At 53.2% G+C, this 25,903-nt stretch overlaps 1 protein-coding gene and 1 long non-coding RNA gene across 4 annotated transcripts; one reads left to right on the forward strand and one right to left on the reverse strand.

Annotated features, from left to right (window-relative positions):
* Positions 1-221: 221 nt before the first annotated feature.
* On the reverse strand, positions 222-1,136 carry LOC124229086 (uncharacterized). The gene is made up of 2 exons (XR_006885825.1): positions 1,001-1,136; positions 222-396 (listed from the first exon to the last, which is right to left on the reverse strand). It is a non-coding gene; the product is annotated as an uncharacterized LOC124229086 (long non-coding RNA).
* SLC43A1 (solute carrier family 43 member 1) lies at positions 1,014-24,234 on the forward strand. Of its 3 annotated transcripts, none has more exons than XM_046644198.1 (15): positions 1,014-1,257; positions 2,561-2,727; positions 9,418-9,595; positions 9,707-9,762; positions 9,894-9,970; positions 12,761-12,853; positions 14,493-14,626; positions 15,559-15,737; positions 16,866-17,012; positions 17,109-17,144; positions 17,378-17,516; positions 19,827-19,968; positions 20,223-20,296; positions 22,009-22,132; positions 23,494-24,234. In XM_046644198.1, exons 2-15 carry the CDS (start codon positions 2,574-2,576, stop codon positions 23,638-23,640), a joined length of 1,680 nt encoding a protein of 559 aa, XP_046500154.1. In that variant the 5' UTR covers positions 1,014-1,257; positions 2,561-2,573; the 3' UTR covers positions 23,641-24,234. The 3 variants fall into 3 exon arrangements, with proteins under 3 accessions (XP_046500154.1, XP_046500153.1, XP_046500152.1); XM_046644197.1 differs by lacking the exon at positions 1,014-1,257 and adding an exon at positions 1,765-1,908; XM_046644196.1 differs by lacking the exon at positions 1,014-1,257 and having other exon boundaries at positions 2,481-2,727.
* The last annotated feature ends 1,669 nt before the right edge of the window (positions 24,235-25,903 follow it).

Here is a 25,903-nt window from a genome sequence, read left to right on the forward strand (position 1 = left end):
TGTATGAGACCATGACGTTCTGAGGATTTCATGATCATTTTTGTTTGGAAAGTGCCCAGCACATAGTGGCCACTCAGCAAATGTGACTTCCTCTCTTGGCTTGGTGGCTCAGCTGTTCAGAGAGCCTCTCTTCTCTGAGGTCTTCTTGGAATCTCCTGGGCAGTTGCTCACATTCCCACAGAGCTTTCCAGTATCACCAGTAACGCTCTCGGCACACTGTATTAAATTTACATCTGTATTTATTTGCCTTTGTCATCATCATCTCATTAATCAACACCACAGTCCAAGGAGTGACACCTCCCCTCCATTTTACAGATGAGGAAACTGAGGCTCAGGGAGGTTGAGACATTTACCGGGAATCAATAAGTGTCCGGAAGCATCCTTTCACCACGTCTTCTGAAATAATGACAGCCACCACCACAATTAACATTTATTATGCTTACTACATGCCAAGCACTGTGCTGAGCGTTGTACCCGCATCACAACCCCCAGTCAGAACCTCCACTTCCCTGCAAGTAGGTCGGTGCTATTGTCATCCGAATTTACAGAGGAGGAAACCGAGGCTCCGAAGAGGTTAAGTAGCTTGCCCAAGGTAACCCAGGCCAGTCAGTTTCAAAGCCGAGACTCAGGCCTCCATCTGACTAACTCCAAAGAAACTCGTGTCATTCTGCCTCTCGGAAAACACTACTCCCAACTACACAGTTCAAGACCCCACCCAAGCCTGCCCTGCATCGCGGTCTGCGCGCTCCAGCCGAGTCGGTCTTTGTTTTGGCCAAAGATACAGAGGGCGCTGCCTGATTCGTCTGGGGGGCCGAGGGAGAGGGTGGGAGGCGAGAGTGGAAATTTTAGGTGCTGGGGCAGAGTATCTGGGGACCAGAAGGCGAGTCACGTGCGCGTGAAACTCGACCTAGGGGGAGGGGAAGGGAAGGGAACCCCCGCCCCTACCTCGGGGCGCAGCACCGGACGGGTGTAAATACCACTATTAACTCGGCAGACTCACTTCTTCCATGCCCTGCCTCGCAGATTGGTGGCGCCCGGCGGGTTCCCAGCTCCTGAACTTCTTCCGAGGGGGCAGAGAAGGCGAGCACAGCAGGCTGTCGGGCTGAACCTCCGAGGCCGCAGGAAGCCAGTGTGCGGAGGAGTCCAGAACGCCGGTGCCGTTCGTTGCTGGGCCCCCAGGACACCGGACGCCGAGAGTGTGGACCCGCCACGAAGGTTCTGCGCTCCTGCAGGAGGCGCGTGTGCTCCGGATAAGAGGTGAGCTGCGGGTGGGGGAAGGGGTTCCCCGGCGGCGCGTCCGCGGAGCCACGCGGGCCGGCTCCCACCGACGCTCCCAGGCTCCGCAAGAAAAACCCGTTACCTGAGCCCGTGGGTCCCGCGGCGCATTGTCCCGTCTCTTCAAGCGCGTCCCTCCCTCCCCTTTACTCTGGTCCCCCCGACTCCCCTCTTCCGCTGGGCCCCCCTCTTGCTGCACTTCCTCTGTCTAGAGCAACACTCTTGCCGGAGTTCGAACGGACCTGCGGGAGCGTCTGAATCTAAAGCTCCATTTCACAGATGAGGGTACTGAGGTCCTCCCCTCCCCGGCAGGACTTGTGCTGTCCTCCTCTCCCCTCCCTCTTGCCCTTCCCTGCCCCTCTTCTCTCAGCTTCCCTGGGTCTCACTCCCCTTGTGCTCCCCGCCCCCGCCGCACGCGTTGTATCTCCTCCCGCGGTGGCGGCCGCGGCGGCGGGGCGCTCCGGCTCCTTCCCTCCCTCTGGTAAACACACCCGCCCGCCAGCCCATCCGCCGACACTGCCCTTATAAAGTCAGTGACCGCCGGACTTCCTGCCAGAGCCCGATCCCCCTCCCCGGGCAGGACGAGGCGGGCGGGCTCGGAGGCGCGCAGCGTGGTGCCCCGCGCCCTACCGAGTGAGTGAGGGGCTTACGGGGCGCCGTGGACGCTGGAGGGCCCGCCCTAGGTCTCCTTCCACGTGGCAGCTGTTGGACCGAGAGACTGTAGAGACCTGGGTCGCCTGGTGCAGAAATGGGGAGGGCTTGCTGTCCATCAGCCTCAGAGGAGACGAGTGGTCTCATAGGGGCTACAGGAAGGAGGGGAGGGGGTCTTAGGCTAGCCTCAGATTTCCCCTTCCTCCTCCTGCTTGCTTCTGGGGGACCTTCCTGGCGCGGGAAGCCGGATACTGCCCAGCGGTGGCTTCAGAGCGCGCCCTGCCCCTTGCTGACCTTTGGGGACTTGGGGTTTGGCCCCCAGGAGCAGGGCTCAGCGCGTCCCGGACTGGGTGGCAGAGCCGGCAGCGCTCCAGAAATCTGTTGCGCGCAGACAGGACCTTCCTTATCTCTGATAGTGGCCCGGGGCGGAAGCCCAGCACCACGTGCACGCCTGGCACTGCCAGTGCGCCCAGGGCCAGATTGGCGGCACCGGCTGGGAAGCCCGGGGAGCTATGGGACCTTCGTGAAAGCCCCCTTGCAGGCTGGCTCGAGGGGTCTCAGGAGCCACCATGATGCAGGACCCTTCCCAAGGGTTGCTGGGGGTTCCTACGCTGAGCGCTCTGTTCCTGTGCAGGCTCGTGGCCAGCATGGCCCCCACACTGCAGCAGGCGTACCGGAGGCGCTGGTGGATGGCCTGCACGGCGGTGCTGGAGAACCTCTTCTTCTCTGCCGTGCTCCTGGGCTGGGGCTCCCTGCTGATCATGCTCAAGAACGAGGGCTTCTATTCCAGCATGTGCTCAGGTATGCTGGAGAAGGGCCAAGTCAGGCTGGGGGAGGGGCCGCAGAAGGGGAAGGTGGAAGCTGGAAAAAGACAGGTGGCCTAGTAGACAGAAAGCAGGGCTGCTTAAGGAGTTGGACACGCCTGCTTCTTGATGTTTTCAAACTTCGTCTAAAGAATGAAGGCATTCTGCCCTCTCCACCTTGTTTATTTAATCCAGTGTTTACTGAATACCAGGTGTCCTGCTGGGCATCCAGAGCCTGCGACTGACTGGCAGGATCCTAAGCCTTTGGCAGCCTCAGGTCTAGAGCAAGATGGAGGCTCCTGGTAGGAGGAGAGGGATTTCTCAGTAGGGCTGTTGTAAGGCTGCATAGGGCGAAGGAGAGCCCACAACGGGGATTTAAATATAAAGGGGCTGCGCGCCTCCTTTTTCAGGACCTTTGAGCCCCCAGGTCTTCAAATCATCCCTTTGCACACAGTTAATAACCTCGTTCCCCCTAGGCCAGGCATTGTGGAGGGTCTCTTGTCTTCCATTTCGGTCACCTTGGCTTTGTGTGAATTGCCCCAAATGTGGAAGGGGGAATTCTAACATTACTGAATAGTACTTTATTGTCTGGATTTACCACATTTTATTTATCCATTCATTAGTTGACAGACATTTGGGTTGTTTCCACTTTTTGGCTGTTATGAATAGTGCTCTTGTGAACATTCATGTACAAGTCTCCGTGTGGATGTGTTTTCCTTCATCTTGGGTGTATATCTAAGAGGGGATTTGTTGGGCTGTGAGGGTAAGCCCTCGTTCCTCGTTTTGAGGAACTGCTGGATTGTTTTCCAAAAGGGCTGCACCATTTTACATTCCCGCCAGTGGTGGATGAGGCTTCCAATTTCTCCACATCCTCACCCTCACTTGTTATTGCTCATCTTTTTTATTATAGCCATTCTAGTGGATATAAAAGTGTTATCTTTCTGTGGTTTTGATTTACATTTCCCTGATGGCTAATGATGGTGAGCGTCTTTTCATGTACTTGTTGGCCATTGGTATATCTTCCTGGGAGAAAGGGCTCTTCAGATCCTTTGCCCATTTTTAAATTGGGTTGTTTGTCTTTTTATTATTGAGCTGTAAGAGTTCTTTCTATTCTAGGTGAGTCCCTTATCAGTTATATGATTTGCAAAATTTTTCTCCCAGTGTGGGTCATCTTTTCACATGCTTCACGGTGTCCTTTGGAGCACAAAAGTTTTTAATATTGATGAAGTCCAACTTGTCTATTTTTTCTTTTGCTATTTGTGTCTTCATGTCATGTTTAGGAAGCCATTGCCTAATTTTAGGTCATGAAGAACTACACCTCTGTTTTCTTCTAAGAGTTGTATAGTTTTAGCTCTTACGTTTACATCTTTGATCCATTTAGAGTTCATTTTTGTGTGTGGTCTGAGGTATCCACCTGGTGTTTTGAGTTGCCCTGAAGCGAGTGTGTGTCTGAGCCTGTTGTTTGGGATGATTAGAGGTGACCGGTGTGAACCCGCCTCCTTTTCTTAGGACTTACACGTCCACACGTGGAAAGCAGGCATAATGTGTCTCTCTTCCCTCACCTCTCTTTCATTCAAGGGTCTCCAGCCTAAATCCTTGCGACATCAGGCTGATTGGGGGTGTCTGCCTCCGTCATTAGGCCCTATCGAAAGCTCCCACTTTCTGCTTCTTAAGCCTCGTTCCTTGCGGTCTCAGCCTCCCTCTGCAGGGTCCTGAGAACACAGAATCAGACCAGGAGTCTGTGTCCCCATGGTGTGTGGAAAGAGACAGGCAGCATTGCTTCCAATTCAGTGATGTGCTGCTTGGCTGACTTGAGCCACTTACTGGACTTGCTTAATATTTCAGTTATCTTGTATGTAAACCAGGACCAATGATCCTTACCTCAGGAGTCTGTTGTGAAAATGAAATGAGAGCAAGGATACAAAATTCAGACTATAAGTGGGGGTGGTTGTTATGTCCTAGATCCAGCTTTGCCATCATTTGCTGTGTGATCTTAGGCAAATCATCTATCTTCTCTGGATCTCCACTTCCAAGTCTGTGAAATGGTGTGGACAACCCTCACCCTCCATTCCACAGAGCAATGATGCGAGGACCAAATGATATCATTTAACAAATGTGGAGCTCATCATTGACGTGTTCACTCGTGTTGGCTTTGGGGTTCCCTGGCCATACCTGCTGTCTTCTCAGTGCTTTCTGCTCTGTCTTGAGGTATGCCTTGGGGTGGGTGGTGACCCAGCTGTAGAGATGTCACAGACAGCTGAAAAGGGCTCTGATACTCAGAATTTGGCTAGGGGCAATTCAGTTCACCACACGCTACTGTGTATCCAGCATAAGTGCCCAAATAATAAAGCAGTGGTTAAAGTTCACTAAGCACTTACTATTTGCTAGTTTGATCCTTAGTCTTCATAACAAATCTGTGATGTGTTATAATAACCCCATTCTATAGAGGAGAAAGCTGAAGCTCAGAGAGGCTAAATAGCCTTCCTGAGGTTACACAGCTAATAAATAAGGAGCAGCATGAGGATTCAACCCCAGATCTGACTCCAGAACCCTTTTCCTAGGCTCATGGGAATAGAGTAGCTCTCCCTCACCTTCAGCTTAGAGTTCTCCTGGGGGCGTGCAGCCAGAGACAAGAAGTGTTTTTTGGTGGCTGTCACTATGTCGGCTGCAGGAAAGGCAAGCCTCAGGGAGTGAGGAAGGGCTCGCTGACCTGGGAGACAAAGAAAATGCGATCATTTGGTGAGTGTGTGCACGGCAATCCCAGAGCCAGCCTCTCAGATGGTTGCACCCACTCTCCCATTTCACAGGTGGGGTAACAGAGCCTCAGAGTTTCAGCAGCACAGCTGGCGGGGCCAGGATTTGCATGTGCTGAGTTCAGAGTGGATGCCTAACCACAATCCTGTTTGCCAGCGCTTCCCAGACCTAGTCATTTGTAGTTTGCCTTCATGATTTTACCGTTTATGTGTGTCATAGGTGGTATTGTTGACTTAATACTTCCTTTTAAATCAACCCACTTTTAAAAAAATTAGCCTCATTTTAGAATATTCTTTTTTTTAATTTTTAAATTAAAAAAAATTTTTTTTTGAGGAAGATTGGCCCTGAGCTAACATCTGTGCCCATCTCCCTCTACTTTATACGTGGGATGCCTGCCACAGCATGGCTTGACAGGAGTGGTGCATAGGTCCACACCTGAGATCTGAACCAGTGAACCCCAGGCCACCAAAGTAGAACGTGCGAACTTAACCCCTGTGCCACTGGGCCGGCCCCTAGCCTCATTTTAAAGTGTAATATCCTTAGAATCTTGGGTTTGATGTTATTTATACACACATGCACACAGATCATACATAATATATGTTTCTAATACATAGATGTATATATATATACATACATGTCTCTAACATACATACATACATATGTTTCTGATACATATATCTGTATATGTGTGTATGTATATATGTTTCTGATACACATTCAAATAACTAATAACTATGAAACATCAAAAACCATTCTGTGTACCTCCTAAACCCATCTTGAGTGCCCCACCTGCTCTGTATACCACATTTTGGGAAACCCTGTTCTTCCTGGCTTCTAAACTCAATTCTATCATTAACTTACTGAATGCATTTTCCCTGTTCCACCCCATGCCTCACTTTACTTGTCTATAAAAGTGGGGCGGTTGGATTTCAAAGACCTCTTCTGTTGTAATCGGCACGGATAGAGGTCTTGGAGGTCTTTGTATCTTGGGCTGGCTTCCCTCTTAGGTCTGAAGACTGCCTTTATTCAAGCACTCAGAGTGATCAGGCCTCAGGAACTAACTCATATTAGTCAAACTCACAAGAGGGTGATGGATAAACCATTCACACGAATGCATTAATTGGCCTTGAGTTATTAGCAAGTCACTGGGCCAGAATTCTCTGCCAGTGGAAGAACACATTTCCTGCCAGCACTGGCACAGGCTCAGGAAACTTACCAAGCTGCCTTGTTCAGGACAGAGAGGCCCTGTGGTGCAATGGAAAAGTGTTGGCTTTGGAGATTGTCTTGAGTTTGAATCTGAGCCTACCTGTGCAAAGCCGTATCTGTGACTGGGAGTTGCTTTGCTTCTCAGAGCCTTGTTGTCCACAAAATGGGCATCATTAGACTCACTTTTCAGGGCTATTGTGAGGCTTAAATGAGATACTATATGAAGAAGGCTGGCACAAAGTAGGTGTTAATTAATTGAGAGCGAGTGGGATTGTTTGAGAATGGAAGGGTCATTTGATTGTGAAAGAGGAGCAGGGACCGTGTCTAATTCAGGGGCTGCAAACTCAAATGCCAACAGGGGCCAGGCAGTTGGTAATAATTGGACAAAGCAGGGCCGATGTAAGATGGCAGACCTCTGGGAGCTAAAAGAGAGGCTGACGTGGGTGAACCAGAGAGGGCAAGCTCAGGCAAAAAGGGGGGCCTCCACTCACCTCCATCAGTGGCCAGATCTTCTGACTTCTTAAAGAGAAGCCAGATTTTTATGTGGTCACTCCCTATTTTCAACTGGCACCTGATTAAAATTTGCAAGCCAAGCAAAACATATATGTGGGGCATTGCCTGTTTGCCGCCTCTAGCCTAGAATTTGCATTTCTTCCTGCTTTACCCACTGTCCCAACACAGTGTGTGTCATACGTAGATGGCCAATAAGTGCACATAGATTGAATAAATGGGTGCAGACAAACTTGGTGGAGAAATGAACAGTGATCATAAAGATCTCTAAATTATGGGGCTAGCCTGAACCCCAGAGACTGTGTTGTCTAAACCCCTGACTGCTTCTTCCTGGTGCCTGAGCACCCTCCCCAGGGTTCCTGGCAGCTGGCGCTTACCTATGGGAAACTCTCCATTGCTCAAGGCACTCCGTCCCCACCCAACACCCCCCCCACCGCCGTTTGGCCAGCACTCATGATCTGAGAATTCTTCCTTATGTTAAGACACAGATCACTTCACCCTTCTGCTCCCTGCATGCCCTTCAACTATCTGAAGTCAGGGGTCATTGTCACCACTGAGGGTAGATGCTTCCTCCTGTCCCAGCATTCAGGCACTAGCCTGTCCTCCTGTTTTGCTCTCTCTTCTTTTTTTTTTTTTTTTTTGAGGAAGATTAGCCCTGAGCTAACATCTGCCACCAATCCTCCTCTTTTATTTGCTGAGGAAGACTGGCCCTGAGCTAACATCGTGCCCATCTTCCTCTACTTTATACGTGGGATGCCTACCACAGCATGGCTTGCAAAGTGGTGCCATGTCCGCACCCGGGATCCGAACCGGTGAACCCTGGGCCGCTGAAGCGGAACGTGCGCACTTAACCGCTGCGCCACTGGGCCAGCCCCTTGTTTTGCTCTCTTGACAGCACCTGTCACGCTTAAATCAGCATCCATGGGTTTTCTTTTCGGGTTTTTTTTTTTGCAATTATTTTATTGAGGTCATAATGCTTTAGAACATCGTGTGATTTCAGGTGTACATTATTATATATCCGTTTCTGTGTAGACCGCATCATGCTCACCACCAATAGTCTAATTTTTATCTGTCACCATACACGTGTTTTCTTGTTTATTATCTGATATAAGCCCCATGAGAGCTGAGAGCTTCCTTTCTTATTCGCTGTGGGATCCTCAGTGCATAGAGAACAGGCTCACCACATTGTGACCCTCCAGGGAGGCCATCATGTGCCCGTTCATCCGCTATTTCAGAAGCACCGTCTCAGACCTGGCCCCGTGCAAAGCTCTTCGTTCACCTTCTCCAGTTGACTCCCCTAAGGAGCCTGTGTGTTAGGCATTCTCTGCTCCCTTTTACAGGCAAAGGGCTTGAGGCTCAAGAAGAGGAGGTTACTCGTCCAAGGTTGCGCACCTAGTAAGGATGGTGGTGGGAATTCACACCCTGCGCTCTCTGCCTTCCAGGCGCACCCTGAGTTAGCCCTAGGCAGTGTTGCCTAAGCAATAAATAGGAGGGGAGCAGCCACCTCATGACTCTCTGAGCACTGATGAAGTGGAATCACCCTCCTCCCTCCACCACAAGCCTTTTCATTAACTTGTCACGACTCCAAGTTGGCAGTTTACCTCGAGGATGAGTCCTCCAGGTGAACTTCTAAAGGATACTGGAGGGTGGTGCCATGGTCCTGATTCTGTGCCTCTCTTTCATCATCTGGAGAATGGGATACCTTATTGGCTGACTCATGGGGCTGTCAGGAGTTAATACAGTGACTGTTGAGAACAATGCCTAGAATATAGTTAAGTGCTCAATAAATATTATTGAATGTCATTTATGGGAAAAGCTTCCTCTGAGTTTTAAATGAATTCTTACTACGTCAATTGAGCATCACTCGCTGACTTTGTCCCCAGATTCAAGGGTGCTTCCTGTTTCGAGTCTGCAATCCCCTAAGGTTGGACATTGAGTGACCATTACAACTTGTTAAATACTTTGATGTCCGTTATCACGTTTGAGCCAGCTGAGGCCTCAGATTGGGCGTATGACTCTCGCTGGGTCAGATATGAATTGCTGTCATTTATGGAGCCCCTCCCTGCCAGCTCTGACTCTAGGCCACCCCCAGAGTCACCTGGTTGCCAGTAAATCAGAGATATGGGATTTGAGCACAGGATTCTTGATCCCAGGCCGCTCCATCCCATGCCCAGCTGCTCCTGCTGTCATGTGCTGAGCCTTCCTTCCCCCTCCTCAGCTAAGAACACCACCAATGCCACCCAGGATGAGCAGCACCAGTGGCCAAGCTGTGACCGCCAGGAAGAGATGCTCAACCTGGGCTTCACCATCGGCTCCTTCTTGCTCAGCGCCACCACCCTGCCACTGGGGATCCTCATGGACCGCTTTGGCCCCCGGCCCATGCGGCTGGTTGGCAGGTGAGGTTGCCGAGCCATGTGGAGCTGGAGGTCAGGGACTGGCACGGCAAGGGGTGGGGGGAGGCTCCGGGTGTTCACAGGTCAACCTGTCGCCCTCCCCTATCTCCACAGTGCCAGCTTCGCTGCATCCTGCACTCTCATGGCTCTGGCCTCTCGGGACACCGAAGGTGAGATGTCTGGCCTCTCATGGCCACACAAGAAAAAGATGGGTGGGATGAAGGTAGATGTTTACCCCCGCTCCTGCCTTTGCCTCCTACTGCTTATCAAATGCTCTCACCCACCCCTCACCCCTTCCCAGTTCTGTCTCCGTTGATATTCCTGGCGCTGTCCCTGAATGGCTTTGGTGGCATCTGCCTCACGTTCTCATCGCTCACGGTGAGTACGACAGGCCCCGGTTTGGCAGCAGGGCACCCAGGAGTGGGGTAGGGGTAGGAGTGAGTGAGGGTCAGGGGGCAAGAGGATCCAGTGGATGCAGATCAAATGCACGTGTGTGTGAAACCGCGCAGGCTGCCGCCAAGGGTGGCCGTGAGGCTGTGTACAGGTGGATGAGACTGCGGGTCAGAGGATGGATGTCAGGGTGTATGTGTGTGTGTCCCGGGCCCATAAAGTCTACTGAGCTCTGTTCTAGGCACACGGACTTCAGCACAGACAGAGTTTACAACTTCCTCACCTTCCTGGAGCTTCCATTTGGGGGTTGGGGGAGCGAGCAACCTGCCAAACAAGTAAACTGATAAATTATGTCTGTAGTCATAAGCGCTGGAAAGAAAATAAAACTGGGTAATGGAATCGGTAGTGACGGAGGGAGCAGCTTGAGACAGTGTGTGTGATGTTGGTCATGGAAGATGGTGAGCAGGTAAATGTACTGTGTGTGTGTCAGATTGAACCAGAAAAAACTGCCCAACTTGACTGTGCCTGACCTACAAGAACGGCTTTTTTTTTTTTTAATTAATGTTATGATAGATTACAACCTCGTGAGATTTCAGTTGTACATTATTGTTAGTCATGTTGTGGGTACACCTCTTCCCCCTTTGTGCCCTCCCTCCACCCCCCCTTTTCCCTGGTAACCACCGATCAGATCTCCTTGTCAATATGTTAACTTCCACCTATGAGTGGAGTCATATAGAGTTCATCTTTCTCTGACTGGCTTATTTCGCTTAACATAATACCCTCGAGGTCCATCCACGTTGCTGCGAATGGGCCAATTTTATCTTTTTTATGGCTGAGTAGTATTCCATTGTGTATATATACCATATCTTCTTTATCCAATCATCAGTTTCTGGGCATGTAGGTTGGTTCCACGTCTTGGCTATTGTAAATAATGCTGCGATGAACATAGGGGTGCAAGGGACTCTTGGGATTTCTGATTTCAGGTTTACAAGAACGGCTTTTGCACACAGCTCGACCTCTTACGTATGTGTGTCAGTTTTGTGTGTGTTACTCTAAGTATGTATGTTGATGTATGTGAGTGAGTGAGTATAAGGGTTAAAGGCTTAGGAGTGTGTGGTGGGGGAGAGGTTCCTGGCTGGACTAGCCGCGGGGCTGTTTATCTTGGATGAGCTGAGCGCAGCCTGACCGCCAAACTGGATGTTTTTGGCTGAATTTCATCTCACCCAGCAGCCGCGTTTAATTCCAGCCGGGGGACGTTTCACAACTCTCTAAGGAAGCGGTTCCCTTCGTCCCCATCTCCCTCCCCCGGTAGCCCCTTTTTCACGCTGTGCAACTTGGCTCAGGGCCCTAAATCCCTTCTCCCCGCTGCCCTGCTCCGCACAGCTCCCGGCCTCACCTCCTCCCCTGCCCTGGCCAGCCATGGGGGCCTGCAGCCGCCCGCCGCCCCTCCCCCGGCCCCGCCCAGTAATCTCCAGCCAATGGCAGAGCCCGGCCCCTGCCCTGCCCCCGGCCCGGCCCCGCCCCTGGGCCTCCGCGCTCTCGCTGACCCACCCCTGCCATGATGGCCGGTGCTGCTCAGCCCATCACTCGGGGTTAGCCAGGGTTAGCCAGGGTTAGCCAGGCCGGCCTCGCGCTGTGCTGGGCGGAGACAGCACCCTTGGACCCTGGGTGGGTGGGGGGGCAACCAAAGAGCCCAGCTGCTCTCTGGGCCCTGGCACTTTCCCGGGCGTCCTGGGCAGTATGCCTTGCAGACGCAGGGTGCCAGGGAAACCTCTGACCAAGTGGGGGTCAGCTGGCTCCACCCCCTTTTCATAGCCACTTGGAGGCTGTTGGAGGACTCAGTTCTCTGTTTGTCCACCTTCCTCTCCAGAACGATTTGAGGTCCTCTTCTTGGCCTCTGTGGAGAAGCTTTAAACGTTGTATGGCATGAAGGCCCTTCTCAGCTGTGGCATCTGTTGACCTGGGGCGTATCGTGGGGCTGGCGCGGGTACACAAAGGGTGGCATGACTTTGCTTTCCCCTCCTCCTCGGGCCTGGCTTCGGCCGGTGAGCAGAACGTACGATCAATTAATTCTCCACTGGTGGGAGTTCTGGGCCTGCTCTGCACGTCAGAGCCACCTCCTCTGGACACCTGGCCTGCCCCTGCCCCCTCCCTTAGTTCCACCCTCACCTCCCTAGCCCTTCCCTTGATTTGTCCTGGCTCAGCAGAAACTGTGGGCCCCTTTGGGGCCACTGGGAGGGTGAAGGGGCATGATTCTGTTAAAGAGCCAGCCATAGTCACAGCCTTGGGGTCTGTGATAGAGCGAGGATGGCCAGAACAGGGGAGAAAGTCATTAACATGCTCGGTCAACTTGAGTACATTTCTTTCCCTCTCAGGGCCTCGATTTTCTCATCTGTCAAATGAGTTGCCCTCCATCAGTGTTTCTTAAACACCCTTTCCATGGGTTATTACTAGGCTTCACAGGATAAAGGGGCTCCAGAGAATACTAACTTGGAAAATCCTGGGGTTCAACAACATTGACAAAATTTCTCTTTGAGGGCTCTTCTGGGAGCCTTCTAGATGCTAAGGGCATCAAGAGAGTCTGTAGGAGGGGGTTAGAGCAGAGTTTCTGACATTGATTTTGCCTGAGAACTTTTCTGTTGCGTCTCATGGGGCCAGTGTGCCTGGATTTCACTGTGGGGCTAGATGCTTCCAGGCTTTCTCAGTGAGGCTGGGAAAGGGGAGCCCGGGCTGGGTCACGGTCTGCTCCTGCTCATGGGTGTTGCTCTCTTCCTTCAGCTGCCCAACATGTTTGGGAACCTGCGCTCCACCTTCATGGCCCTCATGATTGGCTCCTATGCCTCCTCTGCCATCACGTACCCAGGAATCAAGGTATGGAGCTGCTTGGGGCACCAGAGAGGTCACTTGGGTTTTCTTTTCGCCTCGACACAAGAACTAGGTGGGTCTGGGTGAGTAGTGGCTAGTATGTCCATGACCCAGTTCCTGCCTTGAGGTCAGTTCCCATCTGCTCGGGGAAATCACTGAGGCGTGATAGGAAGTCAGGTGGCTGCGGTTGACCGGGGGTCTGATTTCTCTTCTCTCCTCCTTTGCTTTACTGTTGTCCCAGTCCAGGCCTTCATCCTCTCTCCTGGGCAAGTGCAAGCTTTCTCAGCTGGTCTCCCTGCTTCCGAGCTCTTCCCTCTCTAATCTGTCATTCACATGACTTCCAGAATGACCTTAGATGGAGGACTGGCTCACACACCTGCTCTGCTTCGCCTACAGAATCAAGTCCAACCTCTTCACGTGCATTCAAGGCTCTTAATTCTCTGGCCTCACCCAACCTGTCCGGCCATATGTCTTTCCCCTGCGCTGGAGAGGCTGGTCGACTTGGGTCTGAGGTCACAAAGCTAGTCCATGCCAGGCCAGATCCCAGACAGGTCAGCCTGGTGGACCTGGAGCCAGAAGGCTGAGTTCTAGCTCTGGGCAAGCTTGGGCCGTCATTTCTTTCTCTGCTATCAAACGATAGCAAAGTGCTCTTTCAACTAGGCCGTAATGTGCCCCTCAGATTCCGCCTTGACTGTTAATTGGTTTGTTTAGAAGGCACTTACTCAGCATCCCCAAAGGAGTTGGAGAGTGTGGCTTGGTGGGGGTGGCCATCTATCGTTCAAGTAGCAGCAGCCACAGAGGGTGGCGGTTCTCCCCTCTCTCGCGCGGTGGGGTTTGTGGACCCAGATCTTACCCCCACTCATTTAGGGGTGTGGCCCTTCGAAGGTCTGTCCTGCCTCCATGGAAGAAAGCGCCCCAAGGCCAAGGAGGAGCAGAAGTTTACCCGGGCAGCGCTGGAGCTCTGAGCAGGAGCCTGAGGGGAGGCAGAGGGTGGCAGGGAGGACAAGAGGAGTGACACCATCTCTTGGTACCTGGCTGCCCCAGTAGAGGGGCTGACACACTGGCACAGAGTCCCAGTCAATTCAGAACCTACTTGTCCTGGGTTAGGAGGCCTTGGGCAGAGCACTAGCACACCCCCTCCCCGCTCACTTGTTGCACCTGTGAACACCTGTGAAAGGCGAGATAAGCCGGTTTGCCTTTCCCCTGGAGAATGTGCCAGGAAGGAGCAGGATAAACACGGTTAGGTCTGGTAAACCTGGAGCGTTTGTTCTCTTCTTTCGTACATAAAATGAAATGACATTTTTGTGTGAAAACAAGCATGTGTATGGAGTCACAGGCAAAAATTTGTGTGCCTTTTTAAGACACAAATTGAGATTTCAAAGACATTTTGAGCTTGTGGCCAGTGACTTAGCGCCTTGTGGGAACCACTTCCACCTATTTAGGGGGCTGGGGTGAAAAAGGAACAGGATGGTGGGGCCTCTAGGTCTGACTCTAAACTTCTGCCCTCGGTTTCCTCATCTGTAACCTGGGCACAGGGGATAGAGTGGAAGAGACCTTCTCTGAGGCCTGGGGTCTACCTCGGGTGGGAACAGCCGGGTCTGGGGTCAGGTAGCCTCTTCCATGGGCCTTCCCCCTCCTCACACAGCTGATCTACGACGCGGGGGTGTCCTTCTTGGTTATCATGTTCACCTGGTCGGGCCTGGCCTGCCTCATCTTTCTGAACTGTGCCCTCAACTGGCCCAGAGAATCCTTCCCCGCCCCTGAGGAAGTCAACTACACGTGAGTGCCTGTGGTGGGGGCTGGAGTGGGAGGGGGACTCCCCCTGCTGCAGAACAGGGGGCTGGGGGTGTGGTGGCATGATGGACAGAATCAGCTTTGGAGTCAGAGAGACCTGGATTTCCTGAGCTTTCTGAGCTCTGCTCTCACATCTGTACAATGGGCCTGATCCTACCCCCCCCCCACAGGTGTTTTGCATAGACCTGGCACATAAGAGCCGGTCAGAACATGGTGACTTTATTATTATTGTGCTTTCTGGGTTTGGAGGATGGGATCAGAGGAGCAGGGACCCCAGTAACAGCAACACGTGCTACGTGGACCCAGAAGGGGGCTACAAAGGACTGAAATACCCTACCATTTGTAGGGCAGCCTGAATGCCAACTTTCCCAACCCCCAGTCAGTTCAGCAGGGGACGGGGTGATGTTCCACCACCAAGCACATAGGGCACCAGTCAAATAGCTCATGTTTATCGAGTGTCTACTGTGTGTCAGGCACTGTGCGTGCCCTCAGACCATTCTCAAACAGCCCTGTGCTGGGGATTCTGTTATTAATTCCATTAATAACAAAGGCACAGGGAACAAAGTGACTTTCCTAAGGTCATACCATTGAAAGGGGACTGAATCAAAGGTTGGAACCAGGCTCTCTGATTCCAGAGTCTGAGTTTTTAATGCTGCCTCCGTGGCAACAGCCCAAGTGGAAAAAACGACTCATCCAGCCTTCACTTACTGGCTTCTGTGCTAAGCAGGGCCCTGGGCCAGGCTCTGGTGACCCAGGCACAGGCCCTGTGCTAGGAGCTTGTCAGTGGTCATGTCAGTGCTGGGTAAAGTGGGTGCTCAGCACCCCTGGGACAGACTGGGACTGCCCCCTAGAGGCAGGCTGTTGAGGGTGTTCTCTGTGTGGCTGGGTCCCACATGCTCCGGCTTGGCTGCTGGCAGGAAGAAGATCAAGCTCAGTGGGCTGGCCCTGGATCACAGGGTGACAGGTGACCGCTTCTACACCCATGTGACCCTTGTGGGCCAGCGGCTGAGCCAGAAGGCCCCCAGCCTGGAGGAGGCACCCGATGGATTCATCTCATCCCAGGACGTTCGTGGCATCTCAGAAAACCCTCCTGAGAGTGAGTGTCTGGTCAAGGGGTGGGAAGGGTGGGTCCTCACGCTTAGTGAGCACTCATGCCTAAGCACTCATTCTCTCCCCTCTTCACCTCTCAGAACATCCCATGATGTAGGTGGGCCAGGCTCCCCATTTACAGAATGGAGGAAAATCAGAGCTCAGAGAACTCCGGGAAGTTCAGATTCAGGGTACTCTGCCGGATTCCTGAGATGAGAGAGGGAGGAGCTTCCAGAATGGGGCAGGGTCTCCAGGCCTGTGGGGAGCTGGTTTCATCAGGGCTCCCTGCAACTTCAGAGCCTCTTGCATCAGGTTCAGCCAGGTGAGCCGCCTCCAGGCTGGGCTCTTCCACGCTTGGCTGGCCGGCTCCCCCTGTCGGCCACCAGAGGAACCGCACCCTCTTTCTGCCTGGGCCCCTTCCCAAGGCGTCAGCTCTGAGATCAGTGGAAGAAACATGGACCTTGGAGGCAAGAGATGGGGGTTTGGGCCCCGCTCCCCACAAGCCATGTGACTTTGTAGATCACTTAACCCTGCTCTCCTTTTCCTCATCTCTTAAACTAGCATCAATAACACCCACTTCACAGGGAAGGCAGTTGCGAGGGTTGAATGAAACCATGGACGTGTAGGCTCTTTGTAAACTGCAGAAATGCTGTGCCCTTATGAAGGTGTTAGTCCCACTGCTGGTCCTCCCACAGCTGAGTTATGGGCATGAGCTGAGTCTGGCCGACCTGCCACTTCGAGCTGTGTGAGCTCGGGCAAGTCATTGAACTCTCTGAGCCCAGTTTCCCATGTGTAAAATGTGGGAAAGACAGGGTTGTTGTACGCTTTGGTTAGATGGGATAATACACGTTAAGTGCGCAACACATGGTAAGGCTTAATAAATAGTAGCTAGAGTTATTACTGTCACACCAAGCATAGGGTAGGCACCCAGAGGTCACCTGAGAATGTGCTGTTGAGACAGCTCTAGGGCTGGGCCAGAACTTGGAGGCCAGTGAGTCTGAACCCTTGTTTTTGAAGGAACCAGTCCATCTCCAAAGTCACATAGTTTCAGAGCCCCCCACTAGAAGTGCATCCCCAGGACGATCAGACAGAATGGAAGAACTGGGCCTCAGAGGTGACCCTGGTATCTCCCCAGATTCTGTCCCCTTCCGCAAGAGTCTCTGCTCCCCCGTTTTCCTGTGGAGCCTCCTCACCATGGGCGTGACCCAGCTGCGGGTCATCTTCTACATGGCCGCCATGAACAAGATGCTGGAGTACCTCGTGACTGGTGGCCAGGAGCATGGTGAGGTGCTGCTGAGCACACTGGGGGTTGGGGGGCACAGGAGGGTCACCCTGGCTGAGCTCCTCTCACCCTGGCTTCTCCCCCACCTACCAACAGAGACGGACAACCTGAGACAAAGGGCGGCAGAGACAGGTAAGGGGATGAAAGCTGGGGCCCTGGCCCATACCCACCCTCCCACTGCCCACTCCACAGGGAGCCTGGATCCACCCTTGTCACCCTGGGCTTTTGGGGGAACCTAAGAATCTGGAGTCAGAGGAAGACTAGTTTGTACTCCCTCTCTGCCAGAAGTGGGTGGCAGTGCCCCCTGGGCTGCTGGCATCCATCATGCCAGCTCCTGACCCCGCTTTTCTTCCCATCCTGCCCAGTTGGGTTCTACTCCTCCATCTTTGGGGCCATGCAGCTGTTGTGCCTTCTTACCTGCCCCTTTATCGGCTACATCATGGACTGGCGGATCAAGGACTGCGTGGACAGCCCCACTGAGGGCACTGCCCTCGGAGATGCCAGGTGACCTGCACAGGGATGGTGACAGCAAATAGTCAGATGATGCTTTTCATTTTCTCTGTGCTTTCACATCCAGCATGTCATTTCACACTCCCAAGAGCCCTGGGAGAGCAAGGGTACCTTCCTATTTTACAGATGAGGAAACTGAGGCTAAGAGAGGACATGGCAGGGCCGGCCTGGTGGCGCAGTGGTTAAGTTTGCATGTTCCGCTTCTCGGTGGCCTGGGGTTTGCTGGTTCGGATCCTGGCTGCGGACATGGCACTGCTTGGCAAAAGCCATGCTGTGGCAGGCATCCCACATATAAAGTAGAGGAAGATGGGCAGGGATGTTAGCTCAGGGCCGTTCTTTCTCAGCAAAAAGAGGATGATTGGCAGCAGTTAGCTCAGGGCTAATCTTCCTCAAAAAGGAAAACAAAGAGAGGACATGGCATGCTTGATAGCTGACACTGAGTGCTGACTGTGCACTAGGCACCTTGCATTGTCTTATTTAGTTTTGCAACAGCTCTCTGAGGTAGGTACATTATCCTCATTTCACAGATGAGGAAGCTGAGACATAGAAAGGTTAAGTAACTTACTGAAGATCACACAGCTTTGAGTAGCAGGCTCCAGAACCTGTGATATAAGGGGGACACTCTAAAGTCTACCTAAGGCTAGGAGGAGAGAGAGTTGGTGTATTTGATGTCTATTGCTGTGTAACAAATTACCCCAAAACTTGGCATCTTTAAACAGCAAACATTGATTATCTCATTTAGTTTCTGAGAGTCAGGAATCTGGGAGTAACTTGGCTGGGTAGTTCTGGCTCAGAGTCTGACTGAGGCTGTTCGGGCTGCTATAGCAAAATACACAGACTGGGAGGTGCATAAACAATAGAAATTTCTCACAGTTCTGGAGGCTGGAAGTCCGAGATCAGAGTGCCAGCATGGTTCAGCGAGGGCCACTTCTGGGTCACAGACTTCTCGTTGTGTCCTCACCTGGCAGGAACAACCAGGAAGCTCTGTGGGGCCTCTTTTAGAAGGACACTAATCCCACGATGAGGGCTCTGCCCTCAGGAGCTAATCACCTCCCAAAGGCCCCGGGTCCTAATACCATCACCTTGGGCATCAGGATTTCAGCATAGGAATTTGGGCGGGACAAGCATTCAGACCATAGCAGAGTCTCTCAAGGCTGTAGTCCAGCTGTTGGCCAGGGCGCTGCAGTCACCTGAAGTATTGACTGGCGCCCGAGAGCCTCTCCTCAGCTCAATCGTGTGATTGTTGGCAGGAGGTTGGGTTCCTCCCCACCTGGGCGTCTCCATAGGGCTGCTCACGACATGGCAGCTGGCTCCCCCAAGCAAGAGATTGAAGGGAGGGAGAGCAAGACAGAAGCTGCAGGGTCTTTCATAACATCATCTCAGAAGTGACATACTATCACTTCTGTTGTGTTCTGTTGGCCATACAGAGTGACTGTGACTGTGGTACAGCATGGAAGGGGACCACACAAGAGTGTGAATACCAGGAGGTGGAGGTCGTTGGGGGCCATCTTGTTGGCTGGAGACCACTGTTGGGTCTTGAACCGAGGTCTTCTGACTGCTTGTGCTTTTTTTGTGTTAATCCACATCGTCCCCGTTTGCCCCGAGAGGATGGGAGAGGGAGACTAGGAGAGAAGGCACTTCAGGAACAATCCAGTGGCCTCCCTCCCCACCAGTGGTGCCCTGGCCCTGGCGCCCAGCCTTCCTCCACTGCCCTCTGCTCCTGATGGCCAACGTCCATTAGCCAAGGGCCCTTCTGTCTAGGACCGATGGGCAGCCTGCCCTCCTCCTAGCCTACTGACCTCTTCCCTGAGCCAGCTGCAAAGCCTTTCATCATGCTGGAGAGAGGGGCTTGCTGAGTGGTTAGGGGCCAAGCTGCTGTCCCCAGAATGGCATTTATGTTGCTCCAGGCTGGTGGGCAGAAACACTTTCCTGGGGCTTCTGATGAGAGATGGTGTGAGAGCTCCCCATGCTCCACCTTCCTTCCCATCATTGATTCACAGACTTCAGTGTGCATGTGAAATACTTGGGATCTTTGTCAAAATGCAGATTCCTGGGCCCCCTCCTGAGATTCTGAGGTCGGGGGAAAGGCCCAGAATATGCATTTTTAAGAAAGACCCCAGATAATGTTGATATGGTTGGTGGGGGAGCCACCTTTGGAGAAACACGGGGTTGGAGAAATGTTTTTTTCCCCTTTTTTGCTGCCCTGACGGCAGAGGCACAGCAGAAGGGGGAGGGGCCAGGCTGAGAACCAGGGAGCTGCCGGGGAGGTGGAGGCAGCAGCCGGTGATGGCCTGTTCTCCTCAGGGATGGTGTTGCCACCAAGTCCGTCAGACCGCGCTACCGCAAGATCCAGAAGCTCACCAATGCCATCAACGCCTTCACCGTGACCAACTTTCTGCTTGTGGGTTTTGGCATCACCTGCCTCATCAACAGTTTACACCTCCAGGTACCCACTTCCATCCTCCCCACTCTCCCTGCCTCCAGGAGCTCCTCCAAAAGGCTGGTTCATCCAGCACCTGCCTTCCAGGAAGCTTCTCATCCCCGGGTCTGACTCTCTTCTGGGTTCTCCGGGAAGCATGTCCAGTAGGTTGGGTTGGTGAGGGGGCTCAGGGAGGCTCTGCTTCCCTCTTTACCTTACCCATCCTTCCTCCCACCTCCACACCTGCTCTTAACCTCTCTCCTCTTTCTTTTTGGTTTCAGTTTGTGACCTTTGTCTTGCACACCATCGTTCGAGGTTTCTACCACTCAGCCTGTGGAAGCCTCTATGCTGCAGTGTGAGTCAGCCTGGGCTGAACTGCCTTCTTGAGCCTTCTCCCCATAACCAGAGAATCCCAGAGCAGAGCAGATCACCCCTTAATGCCCCTCTCCCCAGCATCCCTGGAATGCTGACATCTCAGAGTTGCTGGGGGTCTTGGAGGCTGCCGGTCCACTGCCCTCTCTGAGCTCCTCCAACGACGGGGAGCTCATTTCCTCAGGGGCAGCCTACCCCACTGCAGGACGACTCCTCTGTCAGAAAGTCTTCCCTCTGAGGAAGCTGAAATACTTGGTTTGATGGCACTTTGGTCCTATGTCCGCTCTCTGGAATGGCCCCCAAAGTGGTCTCCTCATGTCAGCCCTATAGAAATTTCCAGAAGGCAGTCCTGTTTGTCTTATAACTTTCCTGCTTCATGTTGAACAGCCCCCGGTTCCCTTTCCCCTTCTCTTCTGGTTTCCGCTACCAGGCGCTGCTGAGCGACTCTTCCTTGTGTGTGTGACGGAGTAATATAGGACATTAGAACAGCGGTGACAAAATCATGACTGTCACTGAGTGCTGACTCCAGGGCAGGCACAGTGGGGACACTTGACCAGCGCCCCCTTATTTAAACCTCCCTGGAGCCATCTCAGCTGAGGGCAGCTCTATTTCCTTCGTCGCTCAAGCCAGAACTTTGGAGTTGCCCTTGGCTCTTCTCTTCCTCACACTTCACACCCAATCTATCAGCCATCGTGCTGGCTGCACGTTCCACATGCCCCAAATCCCACCCCTTTTCATCTTCTCCACCACTGCCGTCCCATCCTGGATTATTGCAGCAGCCTCCCCGTCCGCCCTTGACCTCCCTCAGGCCATTTTTAACACAGGAGCTGGAAACACAATAGGACATAAGTCCCTTCTTGTCACTGCATGGCTGCCCACCTTGTCTCACTCAGAGAAAAAGCCAAAGGCTTTATTATGGCTTAAAAGATCTGGCCCCTGGAACTTCTCTGCCGTCTTCCTTCCCCTTCCCTGCTCACTCCTCCCCACTTCTACTAGGGCTGCTTCATGCCTCAGAAACCCCAAACTCTACTCAGGGCCTTTGCACTTGCTGTTCCCTCTTTCTAGAATATTCTTACTCCAGATATCCACAAGGCTCATGCTGTCTCACCCTCTCTGGGTCTCTACCCAGCTGTCCTCAGTGAGGCCTCCCCTGGCCATCCTATCTACGTTGCAACCCCCTGACACCCCTACCCCCTTTCTCTGCTGCACTTCTCTCCTGAGCACTCATCACACATTTTGCATTTACCTGGCTTATTGTGTGACTACCACTCCACCCACCAGAATGCCACCTCCATGAGGGGCAGGTATCTTTGTCTGGTTCATTGCTGAATCTCCACGCACCTACAATGGTACCTGACACATGGTAAGAGCTCTATAGATGGTTGTTAAAAGAATAAACAAGCAGCCCAGTGAGGTTAGTGCAATCCCTGTTTACAGTGGAGGAAGTCAGGCTCAGAGAGGTTGAGTTACTTGCTGTTATCCCACAGACAATGGGTGTTAGAAGCCAGTTCGGTGGCCCTGAAAAGTCACAGCATATACCCTGGAGGCCAGGGACCGAAGAGCACCTGCGAAGAGCCTGAACTCTTAAGCTCTGCTGTGCTTGGCTAACACAGAGCGGGGTCTGGGGTGGAGGGCGGAAGTGGTGCCAAGCAGGAGACGACACGCCCCTCATGCTTGGCCCCCCTTCCTTGACAGCTTCCCATCCAACCACTTCGGGACGCTCACGGGCCTGCAGTCCCTCATCAGTGCCGTGTTCGCTCTGCTGCAGCAGCCCCTCTTCATGATCATGGTGGGACCGCTGAAAGGAGAGCCCTTCTGGGTGAGAACCGGGTGTGGCCTGGGGGGAGCAGGAGCCCCTTTCATGGGTGCAGTCGAGGAGTTGGGGGTGGGGGGCTTGTATATGATAGAATCCCTCCCTCCCTCTCATCTCAGCCAGAAGGCGCCCCAGCAGGCTCTAATATGGGGCTTCCCAAGCGAGCTGCCCTCAGAACCCCTCATGGAGTGTTAAACTACAGACTCTCGCACTAGCCCTGATGGGCTAGTGGTTAAAGTTCGGTGCGCTCCACTTCAGTGGCCTGGGCCTGAGTCTCTGGGCATGGAACCACACCACTTATCTGTCAGTAGCCATGTTGTGGTGGCGGCTCACATAGAAGAACTAAAAGGACTTAAAACTAGAATATACAACTACATACTGGGGCTTTGGGGAGGAAAAACAAAAATACAGATTATTCAGCCTGCTGAATCAGCGTCTCTTGGCCTGGGCCCAGGAGCCTGTTTTTAATAAGCTCCCAAGTGATTTGTGAAAGGGCCCAGTCCTGAGCCAACCCAGTTCCACCCAAGGCAGGGATCCTCTTTCCAGCAGCCCTGAAATGGGGTTCCTGCAAGCCCTCTTAGCTCAAACATCCTCAGTGGTTGGGCGCCACTCCTGCACAAGCAATACCTACAGCCGTTGGTACTGTTGGTATTTTGCTTCCATTGAACTGACATCTGCCTCCATAAAGCTGATTGTCTCTCCCTGGGGCCACCCACTCCCGGAAACCCTCCTCCTGCAAGAACAATGATGAAATGACAGTTACCATTTACTGAGCGCTCACTAGGTACTAAGCACTCTATGTACGTTCACTTAATCTTTGCCATGACAGCCCCAAGAAGCAGGCACTTAGAGTGGAGATGACTTGCCCAGAGTTGCACAGTGCGTAAGGCAGAGCGGGATGGGGGCCGAGTCTGAGCCCACGCGAGGGCCGCTGTGCTGGGCCTCCCAAGCCTTCTGTCCTCTTGGCTGCAGCCCCAGCTCCTTTAATTGCCTGAGAGCATCTTCCCACCACCCTGAATGGGAGCCCATTGTCAGCGTCCTCAAAGGTCAAAGTTCCCAGCCCAGAAGGTCCCATTTCAGGAGCAGCCTGACCAGCCCAGACTCCCTCAGTGGGGTCGCCTTCCTCGTATCTCCCCGGGGTGCCAGATCGTGTGGGCACCAGTGTTACATGGCTGCTGAAGATTAAATGAGATCCCGGTGGAACAGTGATTGAACTGAATAAGTGCTAGCTATATTCATCATTCCGGCCCAGGACCTGGAGCCAAAAGGGCTGCCTTCTCCTCCCTCTGGGAGGCTAAGGAGAGTCCCCGCGGCTGATGAGGGAGAGTGGGTACCTACTTGACTCTCTCTCTCTCCTTGCCCAAAAGGTGAATCTGAGCCTCCTGCTAATCTCACTCCTGGGGTTCCTGCTACCTTCCTACCTCTTCTACTACCGTGCCCGGCTCCAGAGGGAGTACGCCACCCACTGGGAGAACCCGCTGAAGATGCTCAGCAGCCCCGAGGTGACTGCATAGACCTCTGAGGCCAAGGGACCTGGATGACAGGAAGTCAAGACCTGAGCAACCAAAGGGAATGCCTCACATGGCTTTTCTACCTGTAACATACGCACAGAGCCAGCGGCCGTGGATTTATAAATACCGAGAGAAGTTCTATTTTTGTAGGGACTTGCTAAAACGAAAAAAAATCCTAAAAAAATCCCCAAAGCAATGCTCCATTGACTGAAGACAGTCCTTGTGCTAGAAGCATTGGGTCTTCCTCCTCCTTGGACTGGATGCAGGGTGCAGGGCTGTCCTTTGTCTGGGCCTTCACCCTAGGGTCTGCCTCCTGGTGCCTCCTGGGGGCTTGTGGGGTCAGCAAAGCAGTTACTCCTAAGGTCTCAGCTGTGCAATGCCCAGGGTGTGCATGCATGTGTGCATGCATGCATGCATGTATGTGTGTATGTGTGTGTGTGTATGAAACAGTCTTCCCCTCAGAGGAAAGGGGCCTGACGTGCTGGCTGTGTCCTGGATGGAGTGCTGACTAAGCCCCTTCAGGGGTCTGGAGGGCGGGTTCCCTCCCTGGTGCTGCTTCTTGTCGGTCTTAGAGGAAATAAAAAGGGAAGTGAGAGACAGGCTGGTGTGTGCCTGTGTGTCGAGGGGGGTGTCTTCCCACACCCCCATCCCTTGTCCTCACCCAGGCTTGGCTGGGCATTAAGTAGGACGCCTGAAGTGCCAGCCTGTCCTTTGGCTTTCTGGCTCACCTTCCTGTTCTCAACCATGCCCTGCCCTTCATGTCTGGAGGGAACCCAGAGTCTGCCCTCAGCTCCTGCCCCCCACTTCCCAGGGTTTGGGGTACACTTGGGAGACTGGCCTTTTATCCATACAGGGGATCAGGGTAGGATGCTTTAGAAAGAATGCTAAGGGCTGACTCTCAAACTTTCCTACCAAAGCATCCGTGGGGATTTGTCGAAAGTAACACTTTTTTATAGTTGCCTGTTTTATCTTAAAACTTCATGCAAATTTTGAGCTTCACTTTATGCTATATTTATATTTACTTTTAGCATTAAAGAGAGGCTTTAAAATTACCTACATCAAGGGAAGACACCATCTTTGAGGACAAGGGACCTTCCAGGAGGATACACCGTATTTTATCCCAATCCTACACCTGTTGGTGTCCCTGGGACAAGCTTTCGAGGCTTATGGAGGGATGGGGCAAGGAGGCAACTGACATTTCTTGAGGATCTGCCTGTGCTACACAGGTATCTCATTTCATCCTAACTATGGTCCGAGGGGTCGGTATCTTCCTGCTGTTTTGTAGATTGAAGAAAACCCAGACAGGTTAAGACACCAGACCAAGGGCACACAGCTGGTAGAGGGGGAGCTGAGCTTGGAACCTGGTTAATCTGACTCCCGAGTCCTAACTATAGGCCTCCCAAGGCAATCCGGCAGAAGGGCAGGTCCAAGCTTCTCAGTCCAGCTTTCAGCTGCCTTCTCAGGGGCTGAGAGTGACCTCAAAGGCCTTATCCACCCGCCCCCCCCCTCCCCCCCCCCCCCCCCGCGCGCCGAAACGTTGAAGAAGCCCCAAATGTTAGCGCAGAGTGACATAGCTGATCCCTCGCTGCTTTGAGCCCAGACTCTTGGCTTCCGACACAGTGCCCTTTTGCGAAATATGAAATCAGAATTGGACAGCACCCACCAACCGGTTGGGCGGGTTCCCTGAAGACCTGCCCGGGCCTCACTGTGCTCTCTGTCCCGGACCTTGACTTTCGGAACATTCTGGTGGACGTTGATCGCGAACGGAAGTGGGATCCCTCCAGATGAGGGGCGAGGGCGGGCGGAGGAAGCCGGGCGTGTGTGCTGGGCACTCGGTGTGCCCAGCAGGCGGCGCTGCGTGGCTGTGGCTGGGACCGGGAGGAAGGGGGCTCGAGAGCCAGACAGGGAACCCCCAAACCCCCACCTCCTACGCACTAGTTGGCCCTTTCCGGCTCTTGGCCTCCAGACCCCTACCCTGGCTTGCTCTGCCCTCCTTTGAGATCTCCCCACGCCTTCCCCGACCCCCACCCTCTTAAGCGTTATCTCCAGCCCCACCGACCCTCGAGACGGAAGGAGGGGGCCTCGACGCTTGTCCCTGCCCAGCGGGGGCTTGGGACTGGGTGGGAGATGCTGGCAGAAGTCTTGGCCTCCTGGGGGAGGGGTGTCTTCTCACTCCCCCCCCCCCACCCCCGGGGGGGGGGGGGGGGGGGAGGCGGGGAAGGGGGCTGGGCAGGGGCGGAAGCGAGCTAGAGCCGTGTTTGTCGCG

This window comes from Equus quagga, chromosome 17 (genome assembly GCF_021613505.1).
Source record: "Equus quagga isolate Etosha38 chromosome 17, UCLA_HA_Equagga_1.0, whole genome shotgun sequence".
Lineage (NCBI taxonomy): Eukaryota > Metazoa > Chordata > Mammalia > Perissodactyla > Equidae > Equus > Equus quagga.